This window comes from Engystomops pustulosus, chromosome 7 (assembly GCF_040894005.1).
Source record: "Engystomops pustulosus chromosome 7, aEngPut4.maternal, whole genome shotgun sequence".
In the NCBI taxonomy this organism is placed as follows: Eukaryota; Metazoa; Chordata; class Amphibia; order Anura; family Leptodactylidae; genus Engystomops; species Engystomops pustulosus.
The window spans coordinates 113,899,670-113,918,053 of NC_092417.1; the positions used below are offsets into that span (position 1 = coordinate 113,899,670).

An 18,384-nucleotide genomic window follows, 5' to 3' on the forward strand; every position below is an offset into this window, starting at 1 on the left:
TAACAAATATCATCACTATGAAGTGCAATTTTTTTACGCAACTCTGTACATGGAAAAAAAAATTATAGATTTTTGAAGGTGGGTAATGAAAAATAAAAACACAAAAACGATAAAGAGCCTCGGCAGGAAGGGGTTAATAAATGTGAGCCACTGAGTTTTGTTGCATTAATTTTTTTTATAGCAATATGGGTTTTTGTATCAGATGTTCTTATTCGCAGAATATCCCTTTGATTGATACATATTGATACTTACGGGTCCTTTCGGGTAAACTATGACCAAAAGTCTTTCTCTCAACCCTAAACATTTATAAGTCTTACCCCATTACCGACATGTGACGTAACAGTACGTCACATGTCAGCTACGGGTGAATGGAGAGGGCTCACAGGGCATATTGCAGCAAACACTCGCCGGTAACACCTTTGGGAGCCGCTATCTTGGATCCAATGAGGTAATTGGGGGCCCAGAATCAGTTGCCATGATAGTGTCAGATCAAACTAAGACCCGAGGCTGTCTGGTTTTAACCGATAGTTATAATTATAATGTGCAATAAATGATGTGATAAATCACTTTTTACTGCCATATACAAAAACCCCTAAAAATTCAAATCGACCCCCTTTCCATAGAACTCATATAATGTTAGGCATTTTCGTGTCCCAAAAAGTCCGGTCTATCAAAATATAATAATGGTTATTTGTGGCATTTAGCCATGTAATGGAAAATAGTGGTCAAGTCGTAAAAGTCACTTTCTTTGCCATTTTGAAAAATATAAAAAAATTATAGAAAAAGTGATGGAAAGGTGAATAGTGTAGAATGAAAAAGTTATTAGCGCCAGAAGATGGCAAAATTAAGAATTTTTTTTTTTTTGGACAGGTTTTAATTTTTGTAAATGTATGAAAACACCACAAAACATAAAAATGTGGTATCCCCGTGATTGCACCGACCCAAAAAATTAATTAGCCGTAAAATCCAAGCCCACAAGAAAATGGTGAAAATGCGTTTTTTCACCATTTACACTGATTTACAATTTTTTTCCACCTTCCCAGTACATGGCATGGAATATTAAATATTGTCACTATGAAGTGCAATTTGTTACGCAGAAAAGAAGCCCTCAAGCAGCTCTTAACATGAAGGTGGGGAGTGAATAACGGAAACAAAAAAAGAAAAAGGGCCTTGGCGTGAAGGGGTTAAAAACATTTTCAGTTATTTTCTTACTTCTTTACATCTTGCAATACCTCTATTCTGGGAAACTCTACTTGGATATGTCATAAATACAGCCGTGGGTCTCACATTTAGAAACACACATTTAACTTCAGAAAATAAGTCCGCCGACCCATCTGCAGCACAGATGAACATTCAGGTCTACAGGAGCGCCTTACACTAAGCTATTTTTAACACTACCACTGATCAGTTTAGAAAGATGAGATACTTATCTTTAATATGATACAGCACGAGCCTTAAATATGAAATGCATGTTATTATAGAGCCCAAGATATGGATATCTAAAGTGATCTAAGGTTATCTCTTCAGCCTCTAATAGAGACCAATTAGGCAAAAGTGACTGTTTTCAGCTAATTTTTACATGCCTTTGGAGGTGATTTTTTTTATATGTAAGGCGATGAGATTTCACATAAAAGAGGGAATTATAGAAAGGACATTTCATACTCTTCCTGAAATTGCTGGCAGTTTAATGGGGTAAAAGATGGTGGCAGAGTTCCCGTAAAGTATATCACATTTTATATGTTATCAGTTCACTGGTTTGTTACACTTTAAAGGTATGAAGATATTGGTCTTATGCTAACTGCTTGTTTTCTCTTTTCACATAACTGTATATCCAGTTTTTATTGAAGACCCATTAGACTGTAAAATTGGATCTGTTTCACAAGTGGTTAAAAGGGCTGGCACTGCCTTTGGTAAATCTACATGGATAAACCAGGGCACTTACTCATAGATCCAGGCACTGTGACTGTGGTAATATTCTTATATGGCCTAAAATTATGCTAATGAACCTGAAGGGGGGTGGGTGAGACAATGAAACAGTCTGTGAAGCTGCAGCACAGAGGCACTATAGTAAAGCCCCTCAGAGCCTTTCTGGCTCATCAGCACAATTTTCAAAGTTGATTTTAGAAGTAACAGTAACAGTGCCTGGTGAGTGTCCCTGGTTTATCTATGTTGATTTTGATGGTAGATTTCCTTTAAAACTTCTATTTTTTGGAGGTAAACCTAGGTGTCACCTATCTCTAACTTTTAGTTATAGATTTGAACATGTTTATGGCCTATGATCACTAAGCCTGCTGGTTTGCTCTGATGTAAATGAGTATAATCAAATTAGATTTCTGGTGTATTTCCCATTATATACAGTACAATATAGTGTCATAAGTTGGTCATTGACAACAAAGTTAATAAACAGGAGAAACTTTGCTTTTCATAAAGGAACCATTTAAATATGCAGACATTGTTCAATGCAAAGTACCCCTTTAAATGGTTCTTCTAATTTACTTTGGGGTACCATCCTACAATGCCCTTCAAAGCACTTTTTATTGTTTGGGGCTCACAGTATTCTTTTTTTTTGTAAATGATTTTTTTAGGATTCCAAGATGCATGTTATATAATGACATAATAAAATATACCGGTAATAATATAGATATATTATATAATAACACTTTTATTTACCCCAGTTATTTGATATTGATGGAGATGGCAGTATCACTCAGGATGAATTTAGTTCCTTGTTACGATCTTCACTTGGTGTCCCAGACCTTGATGTTTCTAAACTTTTCCAAGATATGGATGCTGATGAATCAGGGAAACTTTCTTATGGTAAGAAGGAGTACAAACAATTCTTGTATATTAGAGAGAATATAATTAACACATTTCATATTATGTAAATAAGGTTTATTATTTTGTTGTTTTGATACATTGTGGCACAGTCACACGATTTACAGCTCATGTGTCAACTTTGCTGTGTAGACTGTGACAGAAATAGCAGAAATTCAAAGTTAGCGCTACTGTATAGCTATACATCTAGTTTACAGAAGATAGTTACACTATACACACAAAAGGCTTTGTTAGCATCCACCTTGTCACTCAGCTAGCTTCAGAGGAGGAGTTTTTACTCCATAATTTCCTCGAGATCGTTTAGAAAGAGAACATGGGTAGGAATTGTGAGTTTTAAAACAAGATGTTCAAAATTTTTGAAACTAAAAATGAAATAGCGATAGTTCAACAGTCAATAAATTAATAATGATAATAATAATGATAACGACAATAATCCTAACTTTATAAAATTAATTTGATACAACCTGATAATTTGACCAAATTTTCAATGTTATTAATCATATTACTTCTGGATATTGGTAGGCTCTAAAATTACTACAATATGGAATTTACTGTGATAGTAATCTATCAGCATTCAGCAAAGCAAGGTAGATTTGGAGAACATTTGCTGAAAGATTACTCCTTTATTGAGCTTGGCATAGTAAACATATATGTTGCTTTATGTATGTATCTGTAATTATATTCTATATGAATAAAGGATGCCTCATTAAAGATACATCAAAATTCATGATGTCTCAATGTTGGGGGAAATGGTGGAGAATATGGTGTCACTCTACTATTATGTCTACTACAGCATAATACTAATTGTATAGATATACATAATTGTATAGCCCCCAAGCTCTCTGTTGTCTTATATCTTCATTAGGTGAAGAACCTACATTCTGTTTAAGATAGTCCTACCTCACCCCGATCATAGCTGTTTTGTTCTTTTAGTTTATTGTACATTTTACCTATTTTCATAGAAAAACTCAATGAGAATATGTAATCATAGTACAGTATATAATTTGCCTTTATTAAAATTCTCTACAAGAACATTACTGTGTTGTGTTATTTTCTATGTTAATAAACCGAGTTAAAAATGCTTCAGTTTAATTTTTTTGGTTTCTTGTAGATGAGTTCAAAAACTTCTTTCTCAACCATCCAGAATATGCCAAATTATTTACAACTTACCTTGACCACCAGAAATATTACTTGCATGTGCTGCAGCAGGAGGAGGAGGAAAACAAGAATTTAGAACCCTTCATAGCTGGAAATCATGACACCAACAGCAGCACAGAGGAAGGTTTTAGTTCGTCAGACAAAAAAGTAGACTAAGGCCCCTTCTCCACTGGCGTTTTTCACGCGCGAGTTCTGCGCGTGCATTTGACGCTCAGAACTCGCATTGCACTCTGTCCCATTGTATTCAATGGGTCTTTCTCCATTAGCGTGGTTTTTAACGCGCGTGCTTGCGTTCGTTTGCACGCGCGTCAAAATCGCAGCATGCTCTATTTTTGCGGGTCACGCGCGTTTTTCACGCCCCATTCAAGTCTATGGAGATGCATCAAGAACGCATTGCACTCGCAATCATTGCAAGTGCAATGCGAGTGCAATGCGTTTTAAACGTAAGGGTTGCTAGGTGACCAGAATAACATTATTTCCCCTGCTCGCGATCGAGCATTTAATTAAAAAAACACAATGAAGAACAGTGAAGAATAGAATAAAATCATTGTACACAGTGAACACAGTGACCACAGGATCATTTAAGATAAAAACACAGTGCAGAACACAGTGCAGAATAGATTACAGATGTTCGGCACATCTGCTTACTTGTCGGGAGATACGCGCGGAACGGTGCGAACAAAATAGCATGTGAAGAACAATATATATGTGTGAAGAACACATTGCAGATGTATTTAAACATCTGCAATGTGTTCTTCACACACATATATATTGTTCTTCACATGCTATTTTGTTCGCGCCGTTCCGCGCGTATCTCCCGACAAGTAAGCAGATGTGCCGAACATCTGTAATCTATTCTTCACTGTGTTCTGCACTGTGTTTTTATCTTAAATGATCCTGTGTTCACTGTGTTCACTGTGTACAATGATTTTATTCTATTCTTCACTGTTCTTCACATCTGCTAAATTGTCGGGAGATAATATACGCGCGGAACAGTGAAGAATAGATCGCCGATGTTTGCAAATTATCAGAAGACATTATTTTTCAATTAAATAACACATTTTAATCCCAAACCATGGTCCCTTTGAAATATGCTCGAGTCTCCCATTGAATCGCGCGTCAAAAATGCGCCGAAAACGCAAAAAAAACGCAAATTACTCCAAGGAAAAATGGAACAAAAACGCAGCCAAAACGTCAGTTTTTCACGCATTGCACCCTGACGTGAAACGCAACGCTAGTGTGCAAGAGGCCTAAGGCAAACTGTCTAGCATAGGGATATTTTTGTTGTGTTAGGATTAGAGATGAGCGAGCACTAAAATGCTCGAGTGCTCGTTATTCGAGACGAACTTTTCCAGATGCTCGAGTGCTCGTCTCGAATAACGAGCCCCATTGAAGTCAATGGGAGACTCGAGCATTTTTCAAAGGGACCATGGTTCGGGAATAAAATGTGTTAATTAATTGAAAAAGAATGTCTTCTGATAAGTTAGCAGATGTATGCAAACATCTGCAATCTATTCTTCACTGTTCCGCGCGTATATTATCTCCCGACAAGTTAACAGATGTGAAGAACAGTGAGGAATAGAATAAAAACAGTGAACATAGGATCATTTAAGTGAAAAACATAGTGAAGAATAGATTACAGATGTTCTGCACATCTGCTTACTTGTTGGGAGATACGCTGTCCCGTGCCCCGCTGCTCTCCGTGCCCCGCTGCTCTCCGTGCCCCGCTGCTCTCCGTGCCCATGTCTCCGTGCCCCATGTCTCCGTGCCCCATGTCTCCGTGCCCCGCTGCTCTCCGTGCCCCGCTGCTCTCCGTGCCCCGCTGCTCTCCGTGCCCCGCTGCTCTCCGTGCCCATGTCTCCGTGCCCCATGTCTCCGTGCCCCGCTGCTCTCCGTGCCCATGTCTCCGTGCCCCATGTCTCCGTGCCCCATGTCTCCGTGCCCCGCTGCTCTCCGTGCCCCGCTGCTCTCCGTGCCCATGTCTCCGTGCCCCATGTCTCCGTGCCCCGCTGCTCTCCGTGCCCCGCTGCTCTCCGTGCCCCGCTGCTCTCCGTGCCCCGCTGCTCTCCGTGCCCATGTCTCCGTGCCCCATGTCTCCGTGCCCCGCTGCTCTCCGTGCCCATGTCTCCGTGCCCCATGTCTCCGTGCCCCGCTGCTCTCCGTGCCCCGCTGCTCTCCGTGCCCATGTCTCCGTGCCCCATGTCTCCGTGCCCCGCTGCTCTCCGTGCCCATGTCTCCGTGCCCCATGTCTCCGTGCCCCGCTGCTCTCCGTGCCCATGTCTCCGTGCCCCATGTCTCCGTGCCCCGCTGCTCTCCGTGCCCCGCTGTCTCCGTGCCCCATGTCTCCGTGCCCCGCTGCTCTCCGTGCCCATGTCTCCGTGCCCCATGTCTCCGTGCCCCATGTCTCCGTGCCCCATGTCTCCGTGCTGCCGCTGCCCCATGTCTCTGTGCTGCCGCTGCCCGATGTCTCCGTGCTGCTCCCCGGTGTCTCTGTGCTGCTCCCCGGTGTCTCTGTGCTGCTCCCCGTTGTCTCTGTCCTGCTCACCGTGTTCTTCAATGTGTTCTTCACACATATATATTGTTCTTCACATACTATTTTGTTCGCACCGTTCCGCGCGTATCTTCCGACAAGTAAGCAGATGTGCCGAACATCTGTAATCTATTCTTCACTGTGTTCTTCACTGTGTTTTTCACTTAAATGATCCTGTGTTCACTGTGTTCACTGTTTTTATTCTATTCTTCATTGTTCTTCACTGTGTTTTTTTAATTAAATGCTCGATCTCGAGCAGGGGAAATACTCGTCCGAGCAACGAGCCGTCTCGAGTACCTTAATACTCGAACGAGCATCAAGCTCGGACGAGCATGTTCGCTCATCTCTAGTTAGGATAGATGGAAATTGCCTCAATGTTTTGTCTTGTGTAATGCTGAGGTCTTTGAAAATCATTGTAATTGTTGTTTGATGACTGGGAGATGTATGCAGATGCATTGTGTATGGGGCCAGTATGCCAGTGTGCCTCCATCATTTAAGGTGACCCAGCTCTGTGCACTGGCATTCACTCTCCATCAGGTATGGAGTATGTTTTGAGATATTCTTGATGCAAAGTTATAGCAGAAAACTTTATACTTTAACATGGAAAATAGCCCAAGACTGCCACAGTTTTAGGAGTTTTTCTGTGTTGCCAAGAGTGTCAGCCATGACTACTTCCATTCGGTAGATGTGTAGTATCTCTTGGGCCCAGTCTGAAATGGTACGATAAGTCACAGTACACCATCTGAGTAGGATAACTGCATGCGCTGCTCTCCGTGCCCCGCTGCTCTCCGTGCCCCGCTGCTCTCCGTGCCCATGTCTCCGTGCCCCATGTCTCCGTGCCCCGCTGCTCTCCGTGCCCATGTCTCCGTGCCCCATGTCTCCGTGCCCCGCTGCTCTCCGTGCCCCGCTGCTCTCCGTGCCCATGTCTCCGTGCCCCGCTGCTCTCCGTGCCCATGTCTCCGTGCCCCATGTCTCCGTGCCCCATGTCTCCGTGCCCCGCTGCTCTCCGTGCCCATGTCTCCCTGCCCCATGTCTCCGTGCCCCGCTGCTCTCCGTGCCCCGCTGTCTCCGTGCCCCATGTCTCCGTGCCCCGCTGCTCTCCGTGCCCATGTCTCCGTGCCCCATGTCTCCGTGCCCCATGTCTCCGTGCCCCATGTCTCCGTGCTGCCGCTGCCCCATGTCTCTGTGCTGCCGCTGCCCGATGTCTCCGTGCTGCTCCCCGGTGTCTCTGTGCTGCTCCCCGGTGTCTCTGTGCTGCTCCCCGTTGTCTCTGTCCTGCTCACCGTGTTCTTCAATGTGTTCTTCACACATATATATTGTTCTTCACATACTATTTTGTTCGCACCGTTCCGCGCGTATCTTCCGACAAGTAAGCAGATGTGCCGAACATCTGTAATCTATTCTTCACTGTGTTCTTCACTGTGTTTTTCACTTAAATGATCCTGTGTTCACTGTGTTCACTGTTTTTTTAATTAAATGCTCGATCTCGAGCAGGGGAAATACTCGTCCGAGCAACGAGCCGTCTCGAGTACCTTAATACTCGAACGAGCATCAAGCTCGGACGAGCATGTTCGCTCATCTCTAGTTAGGATAGATGGAAATTGCCTCAATGTTTTGTCTTGTGTAATGCTGAGGTCTTTGAAAATCATTGTAATTGTTGTTTGATGACTGGGAGATGTATGCAGATGCATTGTGTATGGGGCCAGTATGCCAGTGTGCCTCCATCATTTAAGGTGACCCAGCTCTGTGCACTGGCATTCACTCTCCATCAGGTATGGAGTATGTTTTGAGATATTCTTGATGCAAAGTCATAGCAGAAAACTTTATACTTTAACGTGTGTAATAAATTACAACCTCATATTAGTGCTCCCTTGTGGGACAAAGTGAAATTACAAAAAATGCAAAAAAAGTTTTATATAAAAAAGTTGCAAAACAAAAAAAGCCAACACAAATTACCAGTTCCTTTGAAAAAACAAAGTAAATCAGACACATTTTGTACCTCCATACCCATCCAGACTACAAAACTATAATAGTATTTATCCCGTATGACAAAGAACTTCAAAAATGAAAAAAAAAAATCAAAAAATGATGCCCAAATTGACATTTTTTAATCATCGATCACACAAATAATTATATTAATTGCAATCGAGTCAAACAATGAGTGTGTACAAATAAAATCTACAGGTCTTTTATCAAAAAATAAACCCTCACACAGTTAGTTATCAGCAAAAGTTATGGCGCTTGGAAGGAGGAGTTACAAAAGTTTTTTTTCCCCAAAAAGTATTTCATTATGTAAAGTAAGGTCATTTAAAGAAAAAACCCTATAAATATGATATTGCTGTATGCATATCAACCCAGAGAAAAAAGTGATTATGTCATTTATTTTTGTAATACTCTGCATAGAAAGGGTTAATAAAAGTTTACCAGTAAGATATATGAATTCCAATATTGTGCTATTAAAAACTACATTTTGTTCTGAAAAAAACATGACATCATTTAAACTATAGTGACAGAAAAATAAATTTATAGCTTGTAGAAGGAATTGATGGGCATTAACGTGGAAAACATGTGAGGAGATAAGAGGTTAATGTCCCCTTTAACATTTTACATTCAAATTTTAGTGAGTTTTAGGATAAGTTCACACAGTGCCGCTCACCCCCGCCCCTCTCCATAGCGATATATGGCGCACTGTGCCATATGCAGAGAAAAGATAGGACATGTCCTATATTTTCAAGGCTACGGAACGGTACGGTGCAGCACGAGTGTGGCACCAAACCGTTCCTGTATGGCGCCGAGCGCCCATTGCTGGGCTATGGGGGACGTATATGTGACGTATATATGTAGCCGTATATACATCCCCCATACGGCCGTGTGAATGAGGCTTTATTGCTGTTTTTGTTCCAATCACTCCCTAGGCAGGTTAGTGTAAGAACCCAGAGTGTGAACAGGTGCTCTCTAAGCAGACACTTCATGATTTCTCTGTGCTATGAGACGATGTGAGCTGACAATGGGCTAAGATTATGAGGGTACAGGTTTTTCTACACTTTTATTTAGCTTCTGAACATTCTATTAGCATTTGACACATAGAAAGAGAAATGAGACAGATCAGAGATGAGAGATGATGAAATCCATGAGATGCATATAAAATACAATGATACTCTCAGCTCTGCTAACTCACCTAATCAATAAAATATACTGTCAGCTTTGGTTTGTGGTCATATCCAGGGGCAACCAAAATTGCAAACACCAGGACTGATAGAAACAGTGGAATTATATCTGTGAAATGCTGTATTTTTGTTAAGAACAATGTGTTATTTTGTTATCCTGAGTATATTTAAGAATCTTGTGTTCATGGAAATACCCCTTTAAGGCAAAGTTTACCCAGGTAAGTAAAATATGGGTGATCCTATTAGGGCCCGGTCCTAACCTTGGCAAAGACTCCTGATGTATTCAGCAAGGTGGTTGCGGCGGTTTACAATTTAGTCTGCAGGCTGCTGTGAGTGCACAGGCGCAGTACAGGAATGCCCAATGAATGCCCAGTGGCCATGCCCCCTTCAACCCCCTACTTGCGTTTTGCCAGTAATTGCGATTATTTCAGGCAAAACTGCAGCACAAACCCTGTTAAATCTCCATCTCAATTTTCCCATTGGTTTTAGGCTGGTTTCTACAAATATAAAGCGCTGTACTTTACATTCTGCTGGGACAGGGGGTTGACAGTAGAACACCATTGCAATATCCTGTACCATCACATTGAGAATAAGCCAGCCTAAAAGAGAGGTAAAGATTGATGAGACTGTATTTTCTTACAACAGCAGGAGTCAAATCAAAAGAAGTTTAGACTTAAGTAAACCAAAGTATTCACAAAGTTACCTTATGTAGATTTAATCTATGAAATATTGCAAATATGCTATGTAAAAGTATAGTTTTCCTTTCACATTATAATTCATGGTTCATGGTCTAATGCTTCTCACAAGAGACGTCAATATTAAAATCATAATTCATTTATATGCAATATTAATTACCTACATCAGTGATTTCATTGACTGACAACTGGCCCTTGGCCATCTTTCCTTAACTCTTGTAATGGTTTTAATTTATGTTTATTTTGCAATGATATCTGCTTTTTTATATACAATGGTTTATATTCTTTGTACTGCAACAATAAATATATACATTTTTGTATTGTACAGTATATAGTATTTTTGTTACACCTAATTTATCATTTGAACTTTGGTCTTTTATCTCCTAAAGTATAGAATACATGGAAACTTTTGTTAATAAAAAAAATGCTTTAACACATATCAGTAATACCTGTTTGATCTGCTTTTTAGATGTAAAAAATTTTGTAAAATGCTATGTTTTTTAATAGTTGCAAAAAGAAATGAGTAGTTGTGTGAATAAATGTTCTATTCTATTTCTATTCTATTTCATTTTCTATTCTATAGCTGAATGGAGAAAATGTGGTTAAAATACATATAGATATAAACATCCAGGGACTGCAGCCCCCTTTAACTCCCAGCTAAGCCCCTTTGAGGCCCTGTTCTGATCAGCATCCCCCCCCCCCCCCCCGAACACTGCATCTCACAAATCTACGGTCTCCTAACAAAGGAGTCCAATAGTTAACCTCTTCCCTTTCTTGACAAATGGGCTAGAGATTTGGACACTTCCCCCTCTCCCCCCCCCCCCTTTGCCCAGGAGAGAAACTATACAATCCTCTCTAGATAGTACAGGGTCCTGTCTTTGCGGCATTCATTCTATCCCTCAGTCCATGACGCGTGCTGGAGATGTAGGGCGGATGGGGCCATCTACTACATATTTGGTGGTCTTGCCCAAAAATCTCCCCTTTTTGGGATCAGGTGTTTGAGATGACATACGAGATGACGGGTTCAGAGGTCCCCCAAACTCCTGAAGTAGCCCTGCTCTCCATTCTCCCGGGTGTAATTCGGAAACACAAAAATAGCCTCCTAAGATTTCCCCTAATTTCTGCGCATGCAGTTATCCTACTCAGATGGTGTACTGTGACTTATCGTACCATTTCAGACTGGGCCCAAGAGATACTACACATCTACCGAATGGAAGAAGGCATGGCTGACACTCTTGGCAACACAGAAAAACTCCTAAAACTGTGGCAGTCTTGGGCTATTTTCCATGAATCCCAGACCTTTAGGGACCTCTTAGGTCCTTTTCTTTTCCTTTTATCATGTTGTCTCGCTCATGTTTCACCCCATGTGCTTTTTCAGACCTTGTCCCGAAGCGCTAGCCTGCATCATGAGCTACCCTTCTCTCTTAATGGGGCCACAGTAGTGCTTTATTGGGTGGCTCCTGCCTTTTCCGCTCAAAGATAGAAGGGTATAGAGATTTTTCCACTGTGCCAGCTTTATTCTAGTTTTGCTCTGCCTCCAGGCGATAGACCTGCTAGGCTTCCTTTTTTCATAAGTACACTGTACTTATTTTTATTCTCATCTTGCGTAAATTCTTGTGATTTTGTGGAGCTGTATATTTACAACTTTCAGGTATAGGTTGGACTCTAATAATTTTGTTTTGTGTGATGATGTGCTTTTGATACTGATCATTGGTCACATGTGTGTGGAATAAGATCTTTTATTATCCTCAGAATTTCCCCATCCTTCATATCTAAATGTTATTTACGTTTATATGTTTTTTTTTGTTAAATTTAAATATAATGTTTAATAAATTGATTGAACAAAAATACATATAGATATAACCGTATTTCAGCCTCTTTCTTCGCACCATAAAAAATACCTAATTATATGCCTACAACCTAAAAAATAAAGGTGCTACAGTTCACCTTAAATAAACAAAGAACACATACATTAAAAATATACATACAAACAGGACCAGAAAAAAACCACAAGGTTAAAAAATAAAGGGGATCTCATACATTATAAGTGTGTAAAAGGTGCTACAGTTCTATGTGATAATTCATTGCACCCCAGGCCACTAATCCAGTAGCTAATGTGGATGTGTGTAATATGAACAGGGGGAAAGAACCAGCCCTTATATAAAAAATCATGTCTATATTAGTTTACACCCAAAGGCAAAACATAGTAGTGTGAAAATAGATTTGAGAGTTCTCCTTAGCTACTCACTTGTATTAACAGCCTGTGTCACCCTCCTCGATGTTTATTTTTGTAAGGGCTTTGTACGTGGGGCATCCCGTGTGTTTTCCTTTTTGTATACTGCTTTATAGAAAAATATGACACAACAGTGATGACAAAAAGTAGATAAAAATATACAGTAGAACATCAAATACACTTTGCAAATATGTGGTCTGCACAATTAAGCATTTTGGATTCAATTGAGAGATTGGAAGCTAAAAAGTTATCATTGATGTTATATGCACTTGTCTATATTGGGGAGAAAAAGAGCTTTTAATATATTTCTAGTTTACAAGAAAAAATATTTTATTGTTATCTATCAGTTAGACATCATGAACTGTGTTACCAAGTTGAACAAACTTTATCTCTATAATACATTCTTTTTACAGGCCACAGATGTGTACCTAGCCATACTGGATTAGTGTATTATAGTAGTCATGCACAAAGCTCTAGGCAGGGGATATGGAGGTAGTTTAAATGTTGTGTTTAGTCTAATAGCAAACACAACATTCAGTATCAACAGTATTAAACTTTTATTTAGAAACCAGTTTGAGCTTTAACCAAAGTTAATATAATAATATTTTTTTATTTATATAGCACACAGATTAACACACACAAAGCATGTCAAAAGTTGTCTTTATCTAGGCATCGTGTCTCCCAGTCTTTTCATAGAGATGTTTAGTAGAGAGTAGGATTGATACTTCTTGTGTAGATCAATATATGGCCTACAGCATAACAAGCAGCTGGTTAAATACGTTTGGAACCCTTTATTTATTTTGTATTGATTCTGTCCTTTAAAATGCACACAAACCCCCCTTAATTATACAAAATAATTGAACTCTTCTCTTACCAAACCGAATCAATAATGTCCAGTTTTGGATGCCATACATGAATAAAGAGAATATTCAAGATGTATATATATAGAATATATAAGGGGTAAATTGTACATTACTGTTTTGGTATACTCTCATTGTGGAACATACAATATATTTGGCTATGTAAGGAAACAGGTCCTAAGGCCGTTTATGTTAAACAGTTGGCTTTTATAAAAATGTGCGTATTTCTATGCTTGGAATACTTTCCTGTATATAAAAGATAGGGCTTCCATAAACTGTATAACAAAAACTTTGGCGATTAATACAGAATTAGTTCATCATCACATCAAAAACTCATTTGAAAACATTTGCAATTTTTATATATGTTAAATTTGGGATTTCATAGATTTTCAAAGTTCTATGAAAAATCACCATACCAAAACCAATTTGCAGAACATTGATCCCTAAACTGATAAAATCGATAAAAATGTTCTAGAATGTGAACCAATTTGTGTAACTTGTCTATGTGCCTAATACCACTTATAAGCTACATGTACCCTAAATGTTAAATTGGTTCACAATCCAAGGACTGCCATGAAGACGGTTCAAGCCACAAACACAGATTGGAATAGGAATTGATCAAAATGTAGTGACTTGGACAAGCATCTTGCACACGTATATGTAGAAATCATGAGCATGTACGTCCATAGTGAGTCCATAGAAATACATGTGTCAGTGTGCTATCTTCTGTATCATATTCATGTGTATGAGGGCTAAATGTTACTTTCTATGCCAAGGGTTATGGCTGAAGATGCTCTGCAGTGCACCAAAAAATAGTCAAAGCAAACATCAAGCATCAGCCACTGTGATAAAACTGTCCCATTTAAAAATGTGAAGGAAAAACATATTGACATATTGGCCCACATTTATTATTAGTGAGGCAAGCCGCACTATGCGCCACATTTATTAAGACTGGAGCACGTTCTTCATTAATGTGCCGCATGCTGCGCGCCTGAAGTGCATGAACTGGGTGCACCAGATTTTTTCTGGTGCACTCAGTTTAAGGGATGTGCACCACATAACTGTTTCAGTTCTGACATAAATGTGGCTGCAAATATGCATTGGAACGCCCCTTTCTGTGCACAGAGCAGACATTTCAAAATACATGTGCAACCAGTTTGCACAATTCACATGCAACACAATTCTGTATGACTTTTATGTGATAAATCTGGTTCACGGTCCGCCTGAGCAACGGAACGCCCTCTTATCTGTGTCGCATGATGCCTAGTGCAGCTGCACCCCAAAAGTGTTGTGTGCGACACAATTGTGGAGTAGACACTTCTTAAATACCTGTGCAAGCAGTTTGCATCTAAAAGAACGTTCAAAGTCCGACAGCAAACTGGCGCACTGACCTTAGTAAATGTGCCCCATTATCTTTATAGATCCCTTCCAAAAGAGCTGTCACAATTCATGGCTCCGCAGACAAAGTCTCGCCTGTGGAGCGACCTGGTGGTACTACGCCGCAGCAAGTCCAACCCGGCTTTGTGGTCTCCTAGCTAACTTTCTAATGCCCCTCCAATCTATTCCTAACTCTGCTACTGTCAGGATTTGAACCGACATCCTTTGGCCTTCTCTACCACTGTACTATGTATTAGTATGTATTACCGGTTTTATACCGATCTGCTTGTTGCGGTGTTTCTACATTACCTGCTGTTTTAGTTCTCAGCTGTGGTAATTTGTATTATCCTATCACGAGGCCAGGCTCCATTTGAGGCTGGTTATGTCATTCAGTATTTGCTAGGTATGTATCTGCTGCTTATACATTCATCCAAACAATCCCACCATACGGTAACAAGTGGGACACCGTATTGTGGGATTGATTGGCTGAATGTATATATGGAATCTTATGCAATGTATAAGAATGTTGAAATTGTATGTATATCTAAAACATTTAAATGAAAAAAAAAAGGATCTGCAGCTTATCCCTGGCACTGTTCTGTTTATACTTACATTTATACTTCCTATTAGCTTGTTTTTTTTTGACGGTGGTGAGAGATTCCGTGAAGTTTGTCTGTTCTCTTGTATTCTCTCACTACTTTCCTGTCTGTTCACTGAGTGAATGTTTTGTGGATCTGCTCTGGTTGTTACCCACTATTCTTATCCTTTGTATTTCCTTCCTTCCTGTATTCTGAATCAGTTGTGGGTTTGTATGCAGGCTGGGATTGCTAGTTCCCCAAGTTTTTCTTACAGCAATGTTTTCATTAGTGGAGCCAAAATTTAGTACACCAGACCCTAGTATCTTTTAGTGTTTTTCCTACTTTCTGACTAGGTCTTTCTTTGTGTTTAGAGAGATAGAAGCTGTCGGGTCCAAAAGAAACCCGGGTAATCTGACCATCACCAGCCGGTACTCTAGCTTAGCCTTAGACAGTTTTCCCTTCCCTGTTTCCCTAGTTCTTGCTGCTCTCTTTACTTTTCTGCTTCCTTATAAACCGTGGCTGGTGCCTATCCTCTCTGACAGTCTCTCCACTGGTTACCCATTACGCAGCAAATTCAATTTAAAATACTAACCATGACCTACAAAGTTGTCCTTTACCTCTACCCACACTTCTCTCTGAACTAATCAGCCAATACGGTTCCACACATAATCTCCGATCCTCACAGGCTATTCAGTTTCTCTCTACTATCATTTGCCCCTTTACCTTGTGTTTCCATCTACTCACACTCATAGCTTGAGAGCCCTCACATTCACAGTTTTCCTGTCACCTGATCACTGTAGTAATGTTTAAGTTATGCAAATGAGCCTGAGGGGCTTTAGGCTCCATAGTTGTGAATTGAGCTAGGAACCCCTCTGGCTCATTTGTAAAATATTTAAACCCTTTTTTAAATAAAAACAAGGGCATACAAAGTTATGTATGTGTTCTTGGTTTACAATCTTTGATCTTGGTGGTAGATTTCCTCCAATGGTGCTCTATAAATAAATAATAATAATAATTATAATAGTAATAATATTAATTGCACCTAAGACACATTCTGCAGACAGAGGAAGACACTGGCAAAGATGTAACACTATGATCGTAAATTGCCTTTCTTACTTAAAATGTGGTACCCACTGCTCATATTCTTTGTAGGAGAAGGACATTTTTTCAAATATGTCATACTCTATAAAGGCAGTATATTATTATACTGGTATATTTTATAATTGTTACAAATTGTTCCAAACAATTTTTTTTGTCCCACTGATAATTGGATTTTATGTTGTCATGACAACAAGAATTATCAATAAAGCTTCATTACAGACACCTTTTTGGCTGATGCAGCCTAGGACTAAAGTAAAGCATCACCAGAGGTCCCAGTGGCCAGAGAGCTCCATCTCTAACTAGGGGTCATCTGTAAGTCGGGTGTACCTAAGTCAGGGACTGCCTGCATATGAAACTATTATGCATTACTTCAATAGGTTTTTGTAGACTGTTTAATATGTCTTAATATGCAAGTAGTTACTATTGGAACAAATACATTTTTTTTTCTTTTAGACCATTTCATAAATCTCCCCCATAATTAATTTTACCAATTCTAAAAACTGCAATACCAACATGTTCATGTGTAAAGTTTAGGAGCAATACCAACAGTAAAAGGCTCACAAAAAGCAACTCATAACCAGACAGAATAAAAATTATCTGAATCTAAGGAACCCCAGTTTGATACTGCAGGCATCATGTTAAAGAGAGGAAGAAGCTGGGCAGGTTGAAATACCATTTTACGGTAAAGGATTTATTATATCTTTTTTCATATTTCAATTTTTATTAATTATAAAGAACAAAACAGAACATTACAGGAAAGAAAAAAAAGAATGTAAGCGGATATTATAACGATGTTCCAGTACATAATGTAAATGCACAGCAACAGGAATACAATATGTTGTTATGGTTTCACTATAATTTAGATATTTCTCAGCTTACTCTATTTTTAGGAGCAATAGCTGATTCAGGAGACCTCTCAATGTTCTCCAAGAAACTATACATTCATCTGTTCAGCTCCTCCTGCTCTATAAAATCTTGTCTGCAGTCTAAACTGTAGTGAGGAGAAAACATCAACCTTTTCTGCAAAAACACAATAGACTTTCTTTACAATTTTATTTTTTCCTAAACTCTTGACCTTAGTATATCCATATTTTATGACTGCAAAAAAAGTTTTGCTACAACTTCTTCAATTAAATTTTAGCACATGAGCCTGTTCCATCTCTGCTGTCCAGTCTACAATTACACTATCAGTTGCTGTCAGACTTGAAGTTACCTTAAAAGCATTCTGCTTCATTTCAGCTTCCCATCCTTCTCGTTGCAGCTCCTTATTTGTAACCTTCCAGCTTATCAGCATGTCTTTATTGAATTTTGGCCAGTGTGGTCACCTTAGATCAATTATACCTTCTCTGTGTTTTTTCCAAAACATAATATGCCAGTTACAGAGTTGCCTGAGGGACAGCTTGTCTTGATGTTTCCTAAGTAATTGTAGAAGCTAATTCAATTTCTCTCTGTCACAACCCAGTTAAATGAATATAATTCCTTTATGTTAAGGGCAATAATTCAATAGCCCATATTAAAATATAAGTCAGATTGAGTTCTGACAGATACTTATATTACCATAAGTTTCCAAACACTTTTATTATTATCAGTATTTATTTAGCATCCGCTATGTATTTATTTAGCATGTCTTTGAGAGACATCATTTCAGTATTAAGTACACACTACAAAATAAGTTAAATATGGAAATATAAAATTTTTTAAAAAAAACTAAATTGCTTTAAATTATGATAGTAAAGTAACAATCATAAGAAACATGTTTAATATATCGCTGTAAATGTGTGACAAGGCAACTATCAAACACTAAAACTAAAGAGACAGAGCAGGGAGAAGCAGTAACCTGCTTCTACATT

At 39.4% G+C, this 18,384-nt stretch overlaps 1 protein-coding gene across 5 annotated transcripts in view; it reads left to right on the plus strand.

Annotated features, from left to right (window-relative positions):
• LPCAT2 (lysophosphatidylcholine acyltransferase 2) overlaps nucleotides 1–8,712 on the plus strand; it is a 48,873-nt gene extending 40,161 nt beyond the window's left edge. For all 5 annotated transcript variants that reach the window (XM_072117647.1, XM_072117646.1, XM_072117649.1 and 2 more), the window contains 4 exons: nucleotides 2,676–2,817; nucleotides 3,947–4,145; nucleotides 5,244–5,281; nucleotides 6,873–8,712. In XM_072117647.1, the coding sequence (XP_071973748.1) occupies nucleotides 2,676–2,817; nucleotides 3,947–4,145; nucleotides 5,244–5,247 (345 nt within the window). In that variant the 3' untranslated portion in view covers nucleotides 5,248–5,281; nucleotides 6,873–8,712. The remainder of the gene's footprint in view (nucleotides 1–2,675; nucleotides 2,818–3,946; nucleotides 4,146–5,243; nucleotides 5,282–6,872) is intronic.
• Nucleotides 8,713–18,384: the final 9,672 nt, after the last annotated feature.